At 42.0% G+C, this 20,604-nt stretch overlaps 1 protein-coding gene across 1 annotated transcript in view; it reads left to right on the top strand.

Annotated features, from left to right (window-relative positions):
* Nucleotides 1-19,407, top strand: part of LOC147736687 (arylsulfatase A-like) — a 113,230-nt gene extending 93,823 nt beyond the window's left edge. Inside the window, exons 7-8 of the mRNA XM_086953426.1 lie at nt 40-142; nt 18,856-19,407. Coding sequence (XP_086809552.1) covers nt 40-142; nt 18,856-19,157 — 405 coding nt within the window. The 3' untranslated portion in view covers nt 19,158-19,407. The remainder of the gene's footprint in view (nt 1-39; nt 143-18,855) is intronic.
* The last annotated feature ends 1,197 nt before the right edge of the window (nt 19,408-20,604 follow it).

Genomic DNA, 20,604 nt, shown 5'->3' with positions numbered 1-20,604 from the left:
AAGAGTGATGTTTAAATGTGGTCTCTTGTAACATTCTAGAGTAAGAGAAATACAATGTTCTACTATCCAGTTTCCCCAGATGAGATCCGCGGAGTGTACGCTGTCCGATATGGGAAATACAAGGCCCACTTTTTTACAAAGGGTATGTCTCTTGTTCTTTTTTCTTTCTATACATTCATGCATTTGTTTCTATAAATGGTTATTTTTTGTAGAGTCTACACTAGACCTATATAGGCATCAGAGCTCTGTAAATCAACCCATAGTGCTGTACATGAAGTTCAGCCTACGATGTGATGCACAGATATTGTAGGGGTCAGTATTTAGTGTGCTTCACTATTAGACTCTGTAGTATTCCCCTTTCATAGTTCAGCATGCTTGTGCTTCTTGGCTTGCAGCTCGCTGGTGGCTATTCTTTCTGGTGATCGCCCTAGAGATCATACTTCCAGGATTGTACGGATTTCCATCAAGCTGTTACAATTTGATTTTGAGATCACATACATTCCTGGGAACAAGAATGCCCGGGCTGATTATTTTTCTAGGCATCCCATTGATCTGGAGGGTGATGTTGAAGACGATGAAGTTGAGGATTGTATTATCGCCTCTCTTGCACTTGATGATATGTGCGCCGTTAGTGAAGAGGAATGGAGAGAAAATTTGTCTAAAGAACCTCTCCTAGGTGAGGTTATGAGATGTGTCAGGAATGGGTGGCCCAAAGCGAAAAATGCTCATCTTTCTCTTCAGACGTTTGTTCAAGTTTTTTCTGAAGTTTCGGTTGAAGATGGCTTACTGGTTCGTGGTGATAGGTTAATTCCCCCAGACAGCTTAAGGTCCAGATTGATGTTGGGTGCGCATGAAGGTCATCTCGGTAGATCGTTCACCTAGAGAAGATTACGTGAGCATTTCTGGTAGTCACAAATGGATAAGGATGTTGACATTTTTGTTGGTGACTGTGTGGTGTGTTCCAATTTCTATAAAGGGGTTGAAGGTGCGTACCCTTCCTCTCCAACCTGTTGAACTACCCAGCAGACCATGGGAAAAAATTGGGATTGATTTAGTTTGTCTATTTTACACACTTCCTTCCAATTCCAGATTTGACATTGTGGCCATTGATTATTATTCAAAATGGCCAGAAATACGGTTCATCAATGAGCCTAACTCTAAGGCTGTAATTGATTTTTTGAAGGATTTATTTCTTCGTGAAAGGTTTCGGTCATCTGTTGTGAGTGACAACGGGCCACAATTTGTTAGTAATAATTTTGATCAATTCCTGCGTCAGGGTGGAATTGAACATTCTAGAAGTGCTCTTTACCACCCACTGTCCAATGGTCTAGTAGAGCGTATGAATAGGGTACTTAACAATTGTGTGCAGTGGGCTTTGGCTCAGAAATGTAATGTACAGAATGCTGTGAGATCCATGCTTTGGTTCTATTGCACCACTCCTCATTCCACTACCCAAGTTTCCCCATACGAATTGCTGCGTGGTAGGAAATCCTGTTCTAAGGTTTGTCCTGGTTGGATGTCAAGGTGTGTGAAGTTTGATTCTGTGAGCGATGTTGACGAGCGTGTGAGATGTAATGTTAAGCAGGCTCAGTTTCGGCAGAAGTGTAATTTTGATTCACGGAAGAGATGTCTTCCTCAGACTTTTGCTGTTGGTGATTCTGTTCGCATTAAGATTCCCACACACAGGAAAAAAGGGAGTTCAAAGTTCTCCGAGCCTGTCACTATTAATAAAGTGTGTGGGAATGCTATTAGAGTTAATAATACGTTTTGGTGGAATGTGTCTAGAGTTGTCAGAGTCCCTGATCTTAATGTTCGGATTCCTGTTCCAGATCTCAATGCTCCTACTCCAGTCCCAAATCCTAACATTCATTCTTCTTCTCATTTTTTGAATTCCAATGTTGTTCCTCCTCTTTCTTCTCATGACACGGTTGGCTCATGCAGACGTTTACGTCAAGGCTTTGTTCCTGCCAAGTTTTGTTAATGTTTCTTTTTCTTTTCGATCTTGCTCTTTCTTTGCTTTTCTTTCCTTTTTTTTTTTTTCTTGTTTATGAAGGAGAGGATAATGTAGTATTCCCCTTTCATAGTTCAGCGTGCTTGTGCTTCTTGGCTCGCGGCTCGCTGGTGGCATTCCCTTTTGGAATGTTTAACTTTGAATGTTGGCAGTTGTGTGAGGACTGTAGTGCTGGTTTTCCCTGTCCGCTGCTGCGCAGTACTTGTCAGGCAATAAAACTCTTCAATCATCTACAACGTTAACAGCGTGTTTACTACGTACTCCAATGCTACTCTCGGATCTGGGAGTTCTGAGCTCTATTGTAAACACATAGAGGCAAACCTAGAACACTCAGTATGAGGTAGGGCCTTTTAAGTCATACACATACCCAGTAGCAGGAGGGGCAACTCATTACTAAGAGTATGAGTTATAGGTCTGACTCACAGTCAGTTTTAGGGCATTGCATGATGACTAATGCCCAGTGCTCAGTAATGCTCTTGAGGGGCACCAAACTCCCTAGGATGTTGACTCTTGCAAAAGTATTAATAAAACAGAGGCACTGCCGAAAGACATCAGTCATTACCTCTAAGTCTCTTGAGGGATTGTATGAACTGCAGAAACATAGCTGCTTCCTCAGGGCTAAAGTAGGGATGATTGTGAATTAAGACTAAGCGTGTCTTAGAGGGAGATTATATCTGTGTTAGAAGAAGCTGATGGATAGAGGAATTGCAGGTGAATGATACCCACTGTGTATACACAGCTTTCAGTAAACTAGAAGCAACTGAAGGAGAAATTGCGAACATTCATAAATTTCACACTAAGGAAGCAGCTATTGCCATGAATCACGTGTCAGCTCGTTCACTAATTTATAAAACCACTTAAGGGAATTAAAAGTAACCATTGATCATTTTCAAAGGTGCCTCCAATTTGTTAGAGTTCACTTCAGATTATCACAACATTTGGTCAAATTCAATGCTGGGTCTAGTTTTTAAGAAGAGACCCATCAGGTGTTAGGCACTGCTACTGCCTTGTCCTTACAAATAATTCCCTGCATCATCACACTCCCTCAGTATCCACACTCAGCATTCCATGCATCATCATACTCCATGAGTATCCACTCTAAACATTGCATACATGATCACACTCCCTCAGTATCTACACTGAGCATTCCCTGCATCATCACACTCCCTCAGTATCCACACTCAGCATTCCATGCATCATCACACTCCTTCAAGATCTACACAGCATTCCCTGCATCATCACACTCCTTCAAGATCTACACAGCATTCCCTGCATCATCACACTCCCTCAGTATCCACACTCAGCATTCCATGCATCATCACACTCCTTCAAGATCTACACAGCATTCCCTGCATCATCACACTCCTTCAAGATCTACACAGCATTCCCTGCATCATCACACTCCTTCAAGATCTACACAAGATCTACACAGCATTCCATGCATCAGCACACTCCTTCAAGATCTACACAGCATTCCCTGCATCATCACACTCCCTCAGGGCCCGATTCACAAAGGTCCTTCACACTGGCCTGTGGTTTAAGAATATTAACCATTAACAATAGTTCCGAATTGGTACTTCGATTAATCGGCAAAGGGGGTAGGTAGGGTTTTGCTCTCAGAATGGAAATGTCTCCATCATATTGTACTTAACTTAATCTTTAATTTGATAAGATTTGCTTTCATTTTTGGCAACAAATACATACCTAGATTGAGTCTCAAACCCCTAAATGCTACAGGAGGATAAAGGGAGTGCAGTTCTATTGCCCCATGTGCATTGTTTGGCTGCAGATCTATAATACATTGTGAAGAGATGCAGCTGGATTGAGTGATATTGATCATAAAAATCTTTATTCGTCTTGCAACAACTGTCCCGACTCGCTCCCTGTATTCTCACGCCCACCACCAGGGGGCTGAATTGTGGGGCTCTCCAGTGTTCTCATAAGCTTCCAGGCCCTCCCCATCATGCATATACTGACTCCCATAACAATTAAACAGTGTTCCTTAAGGATTCATTTACCTGTTAGACCCAATATTCATATTTGTCACAAAAGTGAACAGATTAATCACCAGTCAGGTTAATTTTCAACAAAGGTATGTAATATCACTTTTTGTTATTTATTGAGCGATTTGATGATCTTAACAACTTATGCAAATGTTTAATTACTGTTACTGTATAGTTCCAGTGATGTACAAACTATACAAAGTATTCAACAAAAGGGTGTTGCAACGCTACTATTAGTGCTATAACTGATGCAGTAGTGTTTTTGTTGCCGTACATGAAAAAAGAAAAAAGTGATGAATGTATTAGCATGTTTTTAAGGGACCTTTTGTATGATTATTGTGTTTAATTGGCGATATAAAAAAAGATATTACATACCTTTGTTGACAATTACCCTGACTGGTGATTAATCTGTTCACTTTTGTGACAAAGTTGAATATTGGATCTAACACGTAAATGAATCCTTAAAGAACACTGTTTAATTGTTATTGATGATACCCAGTTCCTTGGGGAATATTGGGTTTCCCTATGTTTTGATATCTACTGACTTCCAGTTATTTGGATTCTACATGCAAATTGCCATCCATTCCTAATCCATGCCAGGTTTTGAGAAAGCTAGCATACTCATATTTAACACTCTGTTACCTTGAATTCTCTGCTCACTGCTCCATCTCCACGCCTGCAGGCCAAGGATGGGTGGAAAACTTCAGCTCTCCTGTGGCTGGCTTCTGCTAGCCTGGGCACACCTGATGCATGTGATTACCGTGAACACTTTTAAGCCCCAGCTCCCATCAGTCCAGCATTGGTCATTGTAGCTGTGTACCGGTAAGACTGACCCTTGTTTCCTGAGGTTTTGATTAAATATGGGTGAATTTTGCGAATTCGTGATTCGCAAATTCGCAAAAAAATCTGCGAATCCGCGGGTTTCCCCACGAAATCACGGATTTTGTTGCAATTGCACACTATACTCAACTGGAATACTTTCTACTGGCTAATCAGTAATTGCTACCTCGTTGGGTAAATGTATGGGCTTTTCCTGCACTACAGGTGTGCAAAGGCCCAGAAGAGTTGTCTCCAGTAAGCCTGTGTGTCTGTAACTTTGCCACCGCGCCCATAGGCGCCAAGGTCCCTCGAGTGAGCTGTCCATCACAGTGATGGAAAGGGCGGGAAGAGGTTGCATAGCCTAGTGTGTGTGGGGCCGGAATTCTGTGCGAGTTCACATGCCTCTTGTTTATAAAGGTCAGAGGCCGATCAGCGCAGCAGATGAGGAGAAAGCAGTAAGTGCTACCACGTTGGATAAATGTATTGTGCTTTTCCTGCACTAAGCCGCTGTGTAAAGGCTCAGAAGAGTTGTCTCCAGTGACCCCGTGTTTCTGTAACTTTGCCACCACGCCCATAGGCGCCGCGGTCCCTCGAGTGAGTTGTCCATCACAGTGGGGTAAAGGGCGGGAAGAGGTTGCATAGCCTAGTGTGTGTGGGGCCGGGCTTCTGTGCGAGTTCACATGCCTCTTGTTTATAAAGGTCAGAGGCCGATCAGCGCAGCAGATGAGGAGAAAGCAGTAAGTGCTACCTCGTTGGATAAATGTATTGTGCTTTTCCTGCACTACAGCTGTGTAAAGGGCAAGACGAGTTGTCTCCAGTGACCACGTGTGTCTGTAACTTTGCCACCGCACCCATAGGTGCCGAGGTCCCTCAAGTGAGATGTCTATCACAGTGATGGAAAGGGCGGGAAGAGGTTGCATAGCCTAGTGTGTGTGGGGCCGGGTTTCTGTGCGAGTTCACATGCCTGTTTATAAAGTTCAGAGTCCAATCAGCGCAGCACATGAGGAGAAAGCAGTAAGTGCTACCTCGTTGGATAAATGTATCATGCTGATCCTGCACTACAGCTGTGTAAAGGCCCAGAAGAGTTGTCTCCAGTGAGCCCGTGTGTCTGTAACTTTGCCACCGCGCCCATAGGCGCCGAGGTCCATCGAGTGAGCTGTCCGTCACAGTGGGGGAAAGGGCGGGAAGAGGTTGCATAGCCTAGTTTGTGTGGGGCCGGGCTTCTGTGCGAGTTCACATGCCTCTTTTTTATAAAGGTCAGAGGCCGATCAGCGCAGCAGATGAGGAGAAAGCGGTAAGTGCTACCTCGTTGGATAAATGTATTGTGCTTTTCCTGCACTACAGCTGTGTAAAGGCCCAGAAGGGTTATCTCCAGTGACCCCGTGTTTCTGTAACTTTGCCACCGCGCCCATAGGCGCTAAGGTCCCTCGAGTGAGCTGTCCATCACAGTGGGGGAAAGGGCGGGAAGAGGTTGCATAGCCTAGTGTGTGTGGTGCCGGGCTTCTGTGCGAGTTCACATGCCTCTTGTTTATAAAGATCAGAGGCCGATCAGCGCAGCAGATGAGGAGAAAGCAGTAAGTGCTAACTCGTTGGATAAATGCATCGTGCTTTTCCTGTACTACAGCTGTGTAACGGCCCAGAAGAGTTGTCTCCAGTGAGCCCGTGTGTCTGTAACTTTGCCACCGCGCCCATAGGCACTGAGGTCCTTCGAGTGAGCTGTCCAACACAGTGGGGGAAAGGGCGGGAAGAGGCTGCATAGCCTAGTTTGTGTGGGGCCGGGCTTCGGTGCGAGTTCACATGGCTCTTCTTTATAAAGTTTTTTGAAAAACAGGGGACCCCTACATATACTAAGTTTGCTAGTCGTAGGGAACAATGAACAGATAGGAAAAAGGGAGAGCAAAGCTCTCTACAGCAAACAATTATTGAACAACTGCCCTTTACTTTATCGATATTCAAAACTTATCAAGCGACTTTCAATCATTAGTGAACAAACCAAAATATTTTGTTTATTTTTTGTATTTATTATGTATGTTCTTTTTTGTGTAAAAATATTTTTTTTCTTTTCTTACTTTTTTTTACATTAGTTATGCAATCAATGGTCTATTACATAAATTACATAAAATTTCATAACAAATACATAGGTGAAAGAATAACAAAAACAATCACAAATTTCGGTCGATGAAATACTGAGGTAGGCAATGCGGTAGAATAGAACTACACGCGTTTCGGCCTGTGGCCTTCGTCAGGTGCCCGTCATTCGCGAATTGCATGCATGACAATGTGCAATGTGCAACGACAATCTACAGAAAAAACAACATAGAAATATATGTATCAGTCGCATTATATAAATACATATTATACAATACATTTTCAATCTAATCAATCATAGGGTAAGTATTTTTATTTCTATAATTATTTAAAAAGAGAGAAAGACAGGTGGCACCGCTACCCATATTATAGTTGGTCAAGATAGATAATATTTCTCAACATACGACCTAGACATGGTTACATATTTACAATTCATTTCTTCTAATGTTATTGGTCAGTTTTACATCATAATAAACTCTTCCACGGAATATCTTAAACAATTGCTTTCTTCAATATATCTAAATCTGTGTTCTTTCTATGTGCAAGAAATCCAGAGTGAAAGAGAAAAGGAACACGCTGAGTTGTACAGAGAGTTTAAATCCAACCAGCACATTGGTTAGTCACCTTCCATTAGGTGGCAACTGTCCATGACTTTTACTTTTAGTCAAAAGATTATCGAGTTTGAAGCTTACTTACTTTGAGAATACTGTGATATACGATGCGTTTTTAAATCTTTTGTTTTATCACGACTTAAGTCCTCCAGTCAAAGCGTTCGACTATAGATTTATAGGTATTTGGTCTGAAGAGAGGCTCTGTGAATAGTAAAAAGATTTTAACTGAACATCATGTTTTATTTCTTTAGATCCGCTGAACAGTATCGACTTTACCGTTCCTACACATAAGTATAGAGTCTGCATTTATTGAATACTTTGAGTAGGCCCATATATCTAAATATGTAGAATATACACATAAACGACAATGTATCACTTAATTTGTTTTAGGGTTCTCTAGAAGATATAGAATCATTTATTTGATGATAACCATAGTGGCACGGTACATATCCTAACCATGGAGATATCCTATATGTATTTGATTTTTTACATACAGCTCACTGGGGATGACAGGATTCATATCGACATTGTCCTTTATTTATTATGGACATATAAGCATTATTCTATTGTACCTTTATTTATTTTCCGTGTCCAGATGAAATAAACAAATTTCAATTAGGTAAGTTGCAGATGTTGTTCAGGCACGGTACTAAGCGAGTGAAGAGCTATGCCCATCAGGTGATAAAGGAGAGGAAATAACATAAGTAGATTGTATTATTTATATGTGTTTATTCCTATTATCGTCATTGATATTATATCTAGAAGTTTCTGTTTACCTTGAAGATGTTGTGTTCAGCCGAACATTTATTGGACAGACTATGTGGCTTTATCGTAGATGATCGATATATCTATTTCAGACCGCCATCTATATCATTTCAGTGGGTACAGTCTAGAGAGAACCAAAACATTGATTTAAATGTCTCATTATTTAAGAATCTATTTTGTGGGTTCGGCTCTATGGTATAATTCATAACGTTTACCTTTTATTTTAGATTCCGCAAAATAGAATTTAAGGCCATCCGGTTTCTTTTTTCTATGTTTCTGGAATATATATAAAGGCAAAAAAACGCTATTAAGCGTCGGTGTGCTCAGTATGTAATACATTTTTTTCCTATTTACAGATTCCCCTCGCTCGACCCGCATTTACGTACCTTAAATCTGATATAGCCTTGCATATATGATGATACTCCTTTCCGCACCCAGATGGCGTGATGCTCGTTTTGGATCTCTATATATAGTTTAAAAAGGCCTGCGCTTTTCGAATTATTTGGTTCAGGTGCCGTGATGACCTGATAACGTGTGTTTTTGCGACCCTATGTGTACTTTCATAGGGCACCAACATAGATTAAGGACTAACATGGCGCCGCCAGATGACGTGCATGCCGCGTCACCATGCTATCCATCGCCCGGCATAAGCATTGAGCTGTCCATCACAGTGGGGGAAAGGGTGAGAAGAGGTTGCATAGCCTAGTTTGTGTGGGGCCGGGCTTCTGTGCGAGTTCACATGCCTCTTGTTTATAAAGGTCAGAGGCCGATCAGCGCAGCAGATGAGGAGAAAGCAGCCTCCTGGTCACTGGTAGTACAGGGGGATTGCGCTCGAGAAACTCGTGGATGCCTAGACCTCCATCACAGATTACAGCTATTTGGGGAGAAAGCACACCTGCCTAGCATCGACCGTGCTCACTAGATTCTTGGGCTGATTATAATGCGTTTAGAATTTGAGCTTGAACTCAGGCACCTGAATTATATCTGTAAGTGCTTCCTGCTGAGGTTTAAGTTTTGTGACAGGAGCCTCGTTGCCTAATTGTAACTATTCTCTGACCCTGCTTCGAGGGTCGGAGAATAGTTGCAAGTAGGCAACGAGGCGCCAGAAGCACTTACAGGGTTACAGCAGATGCCCAAGTTGAAGTTAATTTCTTTGTAACCTTTTTGTAAATGGTTACAAAGAAATTAGCTTCAACTTGGGCACCTGATGTTACCCTGTAAGTGCTTCCTGAGCAAAATTCGTCCCGCTCGTGGATTTTGCCGCGATTTCGCGCGATTCGCGAAATCGTGGAAAATCCGCGAGCGGAACGAATTTTCCTCCCATACTTAGATTTGATATCATTGTTTCCAGTGCTTCCTTGTTCCTGAGCTGCAGCAGTTTTCCTTGTTCCTGAACTAGCACTGCCTGCAGTGAGTCCTTGACTCCTGAGCCTTAGCATTCCTTGTTCCTGAGCTGCAGAAGTTTCCCTTGTTAGCAATGCCTACAGTGCTACCTTGACTCCTGAGCTTTTGCTCAATTCTAGTTCCTGCCCCAGCACTGCCTTATATGCTACTTTGTTTTATTGATTCCTTAACCTACTTTGTTTTCTTGGTTCCTGATCTAGTTTGCTGTCTTTCTATTCTGCTGTCTTGCTTCTGTTACCTTGTATGTTTGTTATCTTCTATCTGCCAAGTGTGCCCTGTGATTTCCTTCCTTTCCTGTTAAGCACTCCTCCTTGCTAGCTCCTTGTCTATTGTGCTTGTGTTTAGTTCCACCCCCTTTCTGTTACTGCCATGCGCTTCCTGTTTGATCATCAGGATCCGTGGGCACAGCTGACTACGTAGGTGGAGTTTCTTGTTCACTGTGAGTATTGTCTTTGAGTTACATTTATAACATCACCATAGGTATAAGCTCCACAAACCCTGCCTTTGCATGCATATCCTATATGTGGGTATTTGCAGTCAGTATTTGTAACAGCAATTGCGGGTGAGAAACTTACTGAGTTTCAGTCTTACTGTGTGGAGATCCTGAGTGCTTTACCCCACACCCCCTTTATTGTTAATGTTGTTTCATATATATGTCTTGCACATCTGACCTGGGTGTAGTTAGTCTGAATGCTAAATTGCCTCATGAGTGCCCTTCCTTATCTATCTAGTTCACTTGTACAGCTTCCCCTTTGGATCCTTTTTCTCCTCTGACTTCCTGTATGTTCCTGGTCAGCCCTATGCATATTAAAATATTTGCAGAACATTAAAAAGTGTAAAGTGTACAGTGGAGACCTATTGTCGCAGCTGCAGGGCAACATAGAACATGAATGGGCCCAGCAGCTGGTTAAGGCCAAGAGGTGATGTAACAGGTTAAATTTAAACCTGGTCATACCAAATCTGTCCATCAAATTAGACACCTATGCTAAGTAAGGATCCACACCCTAGTCTGTTTTCAAGAGCATGTGCCCCTCACTTGAGGTTTCATCAACTCTTTTGGTTCTCTAGCCAACAGGGCCCACTCTAGAAACAAATCCCATACCCTTTTTCAGTTCTAAGAGCGACTGTGATTGGGGATTAAGAAATATTCCCATTCTCCCTAGAGTGACAAAAGCGGCCTTCACGTGAGCACTCCAGGGGAATCTGAGTGCATGATCAAGAGACAGACAGTCTCAAAGAATCTGTCTGTTTAATGAAAGTCCCTCCCTGACCCAGACCTTAACCCAACACAACAGAGGTCTAAGGGTAACTATATCATCTAGGTAACTGGTTCCAAGCTCATAATGGATTAAAAAGGCTGGAGTACTTTGGGAGACCTGCACTAACCACTTTAAGAAATGGTTTTCAGCAGTTTGGATTTTATCACTCTTCATGTACCTCCTTACCTCACTAGCATACAAGATCAGTGACACACATTTAGCCTGGTAAATGTTAATTAGAGCATGCAGTGACCAAGAACCCAACCTATGCGCAAAACTGGTCACTGCCCCGTTGGCCTTGACAAGCTCAGATCTCTTCCCCTCAAGCAGGGGCTTCCAATTTTTGTTCATGTCAAAAAACACCCTAAATAGGGAAAGGCTGGTACCTTGGCCAAGGTATGATTGGTCACTTCAAAGATTCTAGAGCTAGTGGACCGAGTTCCAGCAACCATAACATATGATCTGGTGAAGTAATAGTGATATTGAAATATTAATATTTATTTTAAACATGTAACAATGCCGCTTCTTACCTCAACTAGGTGTGAGTGAAGGACACGGTTAGTCTGAGCAGGAATGAGGATCTACTCTTACGGTGTCCTGATATCAATCATGATGCACGCCAGAGGGCTCACACAGCTCACAATCATGGTGCACACCCACAGGGCTAAGACAACTCACAATCAATATGTAAACACAGGTGTAAAACAACTCACAATCAAGGTGCGCTCAACGAGGTGTAAGACACCTCACAATCAAGATGCACAGCTAGAGGTGTAAGACAACCACAATCAAGGTGCACACAGAGGTATAAGACAACTCACTATCAATATGCACAGCAAGAAGTGTAAGACAACTCACAATCCTGTTACACACACACAGGTGTAAGACAACTCACAATCCTATTACACACACAGGTGTAAGACAACTCACAATCCTATTACACACACACAGGGGTAGGATGACTCACAATCAATGTGCACACACAAAGGTGTAAGACAATGTACAATCAAGGTGCACACAGAGGTATAAGACAACTTACTATCAAGATGCACAGCTAGAGGTGTAAGACAACTTCAATCCTGTTATAAACACACAGATGTAAGACTACCCACAGTCTTATTAAACACAAAGGTGTAAGACAACTCACAATCAAGGTGCACACACAGAGGTGTAAGACAACTCACTATCAAGGTGTACACAGAGGTGTAAGACAACTCACTATCAAAATACACAGCTAGGGGTGTAAGACAACTCACAATCAAGGTGCACACAAAGGTGTAAGACGACTCACTATCAAGGTGCACACATGGAGGTGTAAGACAACTCACAATCAAGGTGCACACAGAGGTGTAAGACAACTCACTATAAAGATGCACAGCTAGAGGTGTAGGACAACTCACAATCCTGTTACACACACCGGTGTAAGACAACTCACAATCCTATTACACACACACAAGTGTAAGATAACTCACAATCCTATTACACACACAAGGTGTAAGACAACTCACAATCAATATGTACACACAGGTGTAAGACAACTCACAATCATATTACACACACACAGGTGTAAGACAACTCACAAATAAGGTGCGCACACAGAGGTGTTAGACAACTCACAATCCTGTTACACACACACAGGTGTAAGACAACTCACAAATAAGGTGCGCACACAGAGGTGTAAGATAACTCACTATCAAGATGCACAGCTAAAGGTGTAATACAACTCACAATCAAGGTGCACAGAGAAGTGTAAGACAACTCGCAATCAAGATGCACTGCTAGAGGTGTAAGGCAACTCACAATAATATTACACACACGCAGGTGTAAGACAACTCACAATCAATGTGTACAGCTAGAGGTGTAAGACAACTCACAATCAAGGTGCATTCAGAGGTAAAAGACAACTCACTATCAAGATGCAGAGCTAAAAGTGTAAGATAACTCACAATCAAGGTGCACACAGAGGTGTAAGATGACTCACTATCAAGGTGCAAACACGAAGGATTAAGACAACTCACAATCAAGGTGCACACAGAGGTGTAAGACAACTCACTATCAAGATCCACAGCTAGAGGTGGAAGACAACTCACAATCCTGTTACACACACAGGTGTAAGACAAATCAAAATCCTATTACATACACACAGGTGTAAGACAACTCACAATCCTATTACACACACAGGTGTTAGACAACTCACAATCCTATTACACACACACAGCGGTAAGATGACTCACAATCAATGTGCACACACAAAGGTATAAGACAATGCACAATCAAGGTGCACACAGAGGTGTAAGACAACTCACAATCCTGTTATACACACACAGATGTAAGACAACCCACAATCTTATTACACACACACACAGGTGTAAGACAACTCACAATCAAGGTGCACACACAGAGGTGTAAGACAACTCACTATCAAGGTGCACACACAGAGGTGTAAGACAACTCACTATCAAGGTGCACACAGAGGTGTAAGACAACTCACTATCAAGATACACAGCTAGAGGTGTAAGACAACTCACAATCAAGGTGCACACAGAGGTGTAAGACAACTCACTATCAAGGTGCACACAGAGGTGTAAGACAACTCAAGTCATCATCAAGTTTTTATTTATTTATGTTTTGGAACTCAAAACAGAGGTCCACATAAAATCACCAAACATTTTAATTTTGTACAATTACAGCAAATGTAACGAAAAAGAGCAGAGAAACAGAAAAAGGAGACTAATATATATCTAAGAAATTTTAAAAAAACTTAAACATTTTACAACAAATCCTCTCATTAGGCGGATTACAAATAGCATCTAAGAAAGCAGGGGCAGACAAGATACTTAGTCTTAAACAAATAGGTCTCAACCATTTAAGACGGTGTTGTTTTAAAGCCGGACATACAAATAATACATGCTTAACATCCTGTTTTGGGTTATTACCGAAAATTGCACATTACCGATGAGCCATAACATCTTGACAATAGATTATTTAAAGGAAGTAGGTCCTGCCTCAGAAGGAACAAAAAACGACGTACCCCATGGGAGAGATTCCAGGAAACATAAGGTTGAATAATCCTAATTTGATAGGAATGAATAACTGGTAGGGGACCTCTCTTTACAATGAGAGCCTCCCTATCCATTACAAAGCTTAGTTTCCATGAAGCCAGTTTTAAGGTCGATTTTAACTGGTAAGCAGATAGAGAGAAAAAAGTCGATTCATCTAATTTCAAGAGATCAACTGCTAATCTAAAATTCTTTATAATTAAGGAGTACTCTTTTAGGGTTCCAAGAAGTTCTTTTTGGATCAAATATCTTAGAGTGCCTGGTTCACCCTTTGCCAAACTGGAAACCCACCGTACCACCCCAGCAAGGCCCTCGACCCAAGCACTTCGTAGGCCAAATTCCAGCCTAAGAGCCGCTATATTGCAAGCGGTATTAACCGTGCACAAATTCCGTAAAATTTTCCCTTCCGTGGTGTTCAGAAAACCCCATTTCCCCACTTCAAGTAATTCTATACCATATAGTAGGGAGGCCGGGAACTTAGCTCTAAAGACCTCCAACAAGTGAGCAAAATGTCTCTCTCCAGTAGATCTATAGAGGGTGTTTAGACCCTAACCATGAGCCATTGCCTTCCAAATGTTATTTGCTATATGGGCCTTGTCACTTAACGTACTGGAAATTATTTTCCCCAGGAAAACATAGGATTGAACCACTTCTAACCCATGACCCCCTATATTCCAGGAGAAACTCCAATATTTTGGCTTTTTCCTTCCTACAATACACATATGATTACTCTTAGATACATTTATCCTCAAATGATGTGTCTCTGCAAATCCATGGAGTGCTTGCAAGCGATTATTCAAACCACTAGGAGTCAAGTCCAAAATTAGTATATCATCTGCATATAACAGACATACAATTGGTTTGCCCCCCAGTACTGGGGCAATACCATCACTTGACGATAAGGTCTGGGGAAGATCTGATAGGTTTAAGGAAAACAGTAATGGGGCCAACAGGCAGCCTTGTTTCAACCCATTGGCAGACGGGATAGCTTGAGAGAGGCCTCTTTCCCCTCCCAAAAGCACTCTACACCATGTATCGGAATGAAGCTCCAGGACCAAGTCCAAGAGCTCAGCTGGCATACCAAGGTCCGATAGTTTTCTCCACAGCAGAGGGCGATCAACTTTGTCGAACGCTGTGGAGAAATCTATAAATGCAGCATAAATTCTCCCTCCCCGGATCCTGATGTATTTCTCCGATAAAACTTGCAAGGCGGTCAAATTGTCCATGGTGCCATGCCTTTGCCAAAACCCTGTTTGCTCAAGGGGCAATATATTATTCTCCACTACCCAATCATTAATTAACTGCAAAACGCATTTTGCGAAAACTTTGCCAATAGCATCCAAAAGGGCAATTTGACGGTAATTTTGAGGAGCATTTCTGTCTCCCTTCCTAAACAGGGGGACCAGTATGCTACCCTTCCAGGAGGGAAGAATTATTTTGTGCAAAAAACAAAACTTAAACACAGGGAAGAGAATCTTACTCCAGAGAACACTATTTTGTTTTAAAACAGAAATAGGTAACTCGTCCGGGCCCATAGCTCCCGAGGAACGCATGCCCTTAATAGCCAGTTCAATAACCCTTTCGGAAGGCGGGACAAGGCCGGAATTATTCTCTTTCGTTCTATCGCGAACGACTACCATTCCATTTCCGGCATACAAATTCAAGATGTATTCTATCCAAGTTTGTTCTTCAATCGGGACTGGTAAGGATCTAGATCTTGCACCACAACCTTCCCCAATGAGCGACCAGAATAATCTAGCTTGGCCGCTAAAGGCAGCCTCCCGCAGTTTAATCAATACTGAGTCCTCACTTTTCCTTTTTAATTTGATTTTCAGCCTTTTCCTCCTCCTTTTTAATAGAGCCAATCTATGATATCTTAGAGGACAATGACTCAAATACTGTTCTCTTACAAGTTTATTTATTTCTAAATTGAGCAACCAGAGGGAACTAGGAAGTTTTTTAGTTTGTTCTTTTTTTAACGTTTTTTTTGCAACCAATAACACCTTGTGCAAGAAATCAGCAAAGCATATTAACGCAGAACCCTTCCAATTGATCAGATCATTCACTGCGATATCTAGGAGGCTCTCAATACCCCTAATTGCCTTAAAATTCCAAAAGCATCTTCCGGTTTGAACTCCAAAGCTGACCAGATTACTGTCCAAGGACCAGTGATCCGTGGGAGGAGGATTTACATCTATAGAGAGTGTTATTCTTTTATGATCACTATAAGTTTTATGAGTGACCATGAGATCTTTAAGAAGGGAAAAGGTTGAAATATCCACCACCACGTAATCTAAAATAGATTCACCATTATTAGACTTATGCGTAAAATTTGCAGGAGTATCAGAGGAAAGCCTACCATTTACTATAATTCCATCAATTTCAGACAGTTCTTCAAGAAGCATTTTCCCTCTCTTAGTTGTCTTAATATTCCCAGGAAAAAGGGTTTGGGGAATCTGTAAAGATTCCTCTTTATGTTTATTTCGAAAGATCTCCAAACTTGAGTTAGAGATTGTACAGTTAAAATCCCCTAATAAAATTATATGGGGAGGGGAATTATTTTTCATTTTTTTGTTAATGTATATAAAAACTCTTTTTAAAGTTTCATTATAACAGGCATCCGGTGGGATATAAACGTTTATCAGAACAATAGGTTTGCTTTCAGAGTTAACAAAGTTAAATAACGTAACTGCCTGAAAAAGGTTACTAGGATCTAAAAAATGGGTAAAATTCCATTTTATCTTAGTAGACAAGAGGCATGCTATTCCCCCTTTCGCATGACCTCTCCTTGAAGGAGTAGCTCTACCTTCCAAAGCGAAATAATCCTTTCCCGCAGGGAATTTCTCTACGCACCAAGTTTCTTGGAGACATATTAAACTAACCTCTAATGAGAGTAGGAATTGTAATTTTTCAGGGCTCACTACTCACTGTCAAGATGCACAGTTAGAAGTGTAAGACAACTCACAATCAAGGTGCACACAGAGGTGTAAGACGACTCACTATCAAGGTGCAATCACGGAGGTGTAAGACAACTCACAATCAAGGTGCACACAGAGGTGTAAGACTACTCACTATCAAGATCCACAGCTAGAGGTGGAAGACAACTCACAATCCTGTTACACACAGGTGTAAGACAACTCAAAATCCTATTACACACACACAGGTGTAAGACAACTCACAATCAATATGTACACAGAGGTGTGAGACAACACAATCAAGGTGTGCACATAGAGGTGTAAGGCAACTCACAATCAGGGTGCACACAAAGGTGTAAGACAACTCACAATCAAGGTGCACACAGAGGTGTAAGACAACTCACTATCAAGATGCACAGCTAGAGGTGTAAGACAACTCACAATCCTGTTACACACACATAGGTGTAAGACAACTCACGGTCCTGTTACACACACACAGGTGTAAGACAACTCACAATCCCGTTACACACACACACAGAGATGTAAGACAACTCACAATCAAGGTGCACACACAGAGGTGTAAGACAATTCACTATCAAGATGCACAGCTAGAGGTGTAAGACAACTCACTATCAAGATGCACAGCTAGAGGTGTAAGACAATTCACAATCAAGTTGCACACAGAGGTGTAAGACAAAGCACTATCAAGGTGCACACAGAGGTGTAAGACAACTCACTATCAAGGTGCACACACAGAGGTGTAAGGCAACTCACAATCAAGGTGTACACAGAGGTTTAAGACAACTCACTATCAAGATGCATAGCTAGAGGTGTAAGACAACTTACAATCCTGTTACACACACACAGGTGCAAGACAACTCACAATCCTGTTACACACAAACACACAGGTGTAAGACAAGACAACTCACAATCAATGTGCACACACAGAGGCATAAGACAACTCATAATCGAGGTGCACACAGAGAGGTGTAAGGCGACTCACAATCAGGGTGCACACACACATATTAAACAAATCACTATCAAGAAGAACAGCCAGAGGTGTAGGATACTCACAATCAAGGTGCACACACAGAGGTCTAAGACAACTCATTATTACGGTGCAGACTCAGAGATTTCAGACAACTTACAATCAAAGTGCACATTCAGAGTACTCAAAAGCAGTCCTCAGTATTTGTAATCAAATTCTGGACGTGGTGCATCGTGCACACTCACTGTGAAGTATTCCTCTCATTATCAATTCATGAACTTGTTTGCAATGAAGAGAATGTGAAGATGTTTTTAAATTTGAGGCATGGTAGCAAGCACATGTAGTATGGCGTTTACGGCACTGAACACAACTTGTGTATTGCTTTGGACAGAAAATAAAATGTTGTTGCCTGTCAGTGGTAAGCTTAACAGCAGTGAGTCTGAGTTTGGTCTCAGGAAGTTCAACAAATGATACAGAGGGTTTGTTCATTACTCAAGGTATTATCAACCTTAGCAATAAGTAGCTCTCTGATGTGATCTCACAAACAACTACTGTGACACAAACTAAAGATGCACTGGCAAAAGATAAACCCCCAAACACTGGAAAGCCCAGGCCAAATATCTCTCGAGGGATAATTGGAAACTGAATTTCCATTACTTGCTAGTGGCCTGTTACTGAGTCTTTGGAAGGTTTGGCTCCTGTTCAGTGCTCCCCATTAAGGTTCCTAGCATGTTGGGCAGCGCCACAGATTAACTTACACAGCCTGCCCTTTCACTAGCAGGGAAGATGTAACCAGAGTCTGCCATGAAGTGATGCATTCGATCTTGCTGTCATATTGCATGTGAAGATCAGTGTACACTAAAGGCCCTGTAGCTCTGAAGTAATACAATATGCTTTGCAAACCATCCTTTTATTAATCTTGTTTTGTTCCAGGGGCCATGAACAGTGAAGGACCACCAGATCAAGATTGCTATAGATCAGCTAATCTAACCTCCCACAACCCTCCTCTTCTCTATGACTTGGAATCAGACCCATCTGAAAACTACAACCTCCTGGCAGGCGAGCAGAGGGAGAAGTACGTTCACCTCCTGAAGGAGATCTGGCTGGAGAAGGCACACTTTGATGAGCAGATGGACTTTGCTGAGAGTCAGTTCAACAAAGGTAGAGACCCTAGTCTGGAGCCATGCTGCAACCCCAGCTGTTCACCCAAACCAGCCTGCTGTAAGTGCCTGTGATCAACACTCCGACTCAAGCCTTGCCGTGGGAGTGGCGGCCTTCCCAAGATATTCAGATTGGTTGTGCCCAAGATCACAAAAAAGCCTTGATACTTACCTTAATATTCACTGTCCACTCAAGCCTTTGGGGTGTTGGGGGTCCATGAAAAACACTCAAGAATCATTCAGTTGTTAGCGCTTGAAGCCATGGTGTAGCACTGGGACCTGACCTAAGCCATCCACTGGGCTGTGCCCATCAGCCCCACCCAAGACTCTCACTATAACCCAAAAGAGAGACTTTGGCATTATTACGCCATCTCAGTTGGCTGTCTCTGTTCGCAAACTGACCTTCTAACCTAAACACTGACCATAAATCACAGAAGCCCCAACATCTGCTGTAAAAAGTTCCTTTCTGTGGAACTGACAGACACCTGCTGTGGTGTGGTAAACACCTGCAGTCTGTGGCTTTCTTCCGGATATAGACTCTGGGTGGGGGGTCCATGGCTCTTCACTGGAACCCAGAAAGGGAATTTATGTTGCTTTCACTAAGCTTGACAAAAACACTATCTTTAAGAGTATCTATCATAAAACTCAAATTGGTTTTTAAGAGGGTTTAAATCTACACCCAAAATCTTTGCAGCAATAGGGTATATTCAGTGATGAATAACATGTAGTAAATTAAATATATGTATATTAACAATGATTTATGGAGAAGTATAGATTTAAGGAATTTATTGTATGACCTGAAATATAATTGTGCAGATCGTACAAAGCTTCGTGGTGGGGCACCTGGCTTTAACTTGACCTAGGATAGCCCAGGGCCACAGACCTAAGATATTGTTATATCTCTCCGTACAGTAGCCAGGACTCACATTACAGTGGATGTAGTGTGACTTGGGTCTCATGAGAATACGTAGACCCTGGGAGCCATGCTGGCTGGAGCATGCATGTCTCAAATATTGTTTCTTTTCAACATCTGACATGGACTCGTGCGTTTCCGTTCTCATGAAGCGCGGGAGAATATTCCTTGGTGTATCTACTCCATCAATTATTATTATTATTATCATTTGTTAGGCGCTATGAATCATCCCAGAGGGGGTCTCTCAATGAGCTAATCAATCAAGGAGCAAATTCTACATCCTGAACTGTGAGATGATGCAGTAGGGGTGTGACACTCCCTGACATGGATTTTTGCAAGAAATCTTATAACAGATGATACCCTAGAGCTGGGGCATCACATTTTCACTTTTATGCCAGCTGTTCCTTGGCAATGCTTTTCAACGCGTATTTCCTCTTTTTGACGAGGTATTCAACCAGCTCTTTGTTTTTGGATGTACCTCCTGCTTTTGATGCAGACTGGCTTTAGAGGATTCTAAATGTCTTTGGATTTATGGCTCAATGCCGGTGGACACAGCTTTACCTGTCGAACAAGAATAGACTTTGATATAAGACTGCTAAACCCTTATTG

This window comes from Lissotriton vulgaris, chromosome 1_2, assembly GCF_964263255.1.
Source record: "Lissotriton vulgaris chromosome 1_2, aLisVul1.2, whole genome shotgun sequence".
Taxonomy (NCBI): domain Eukaryota; kingdom Metazoa; phylum Chordata; class Amphibia; order Caudata; family Salamandridae; genus Lissotriton; species Lissotriton vulgaris.
This window is presented reverse-complemented; position numbering and strand designations above follow the sequence as displayed.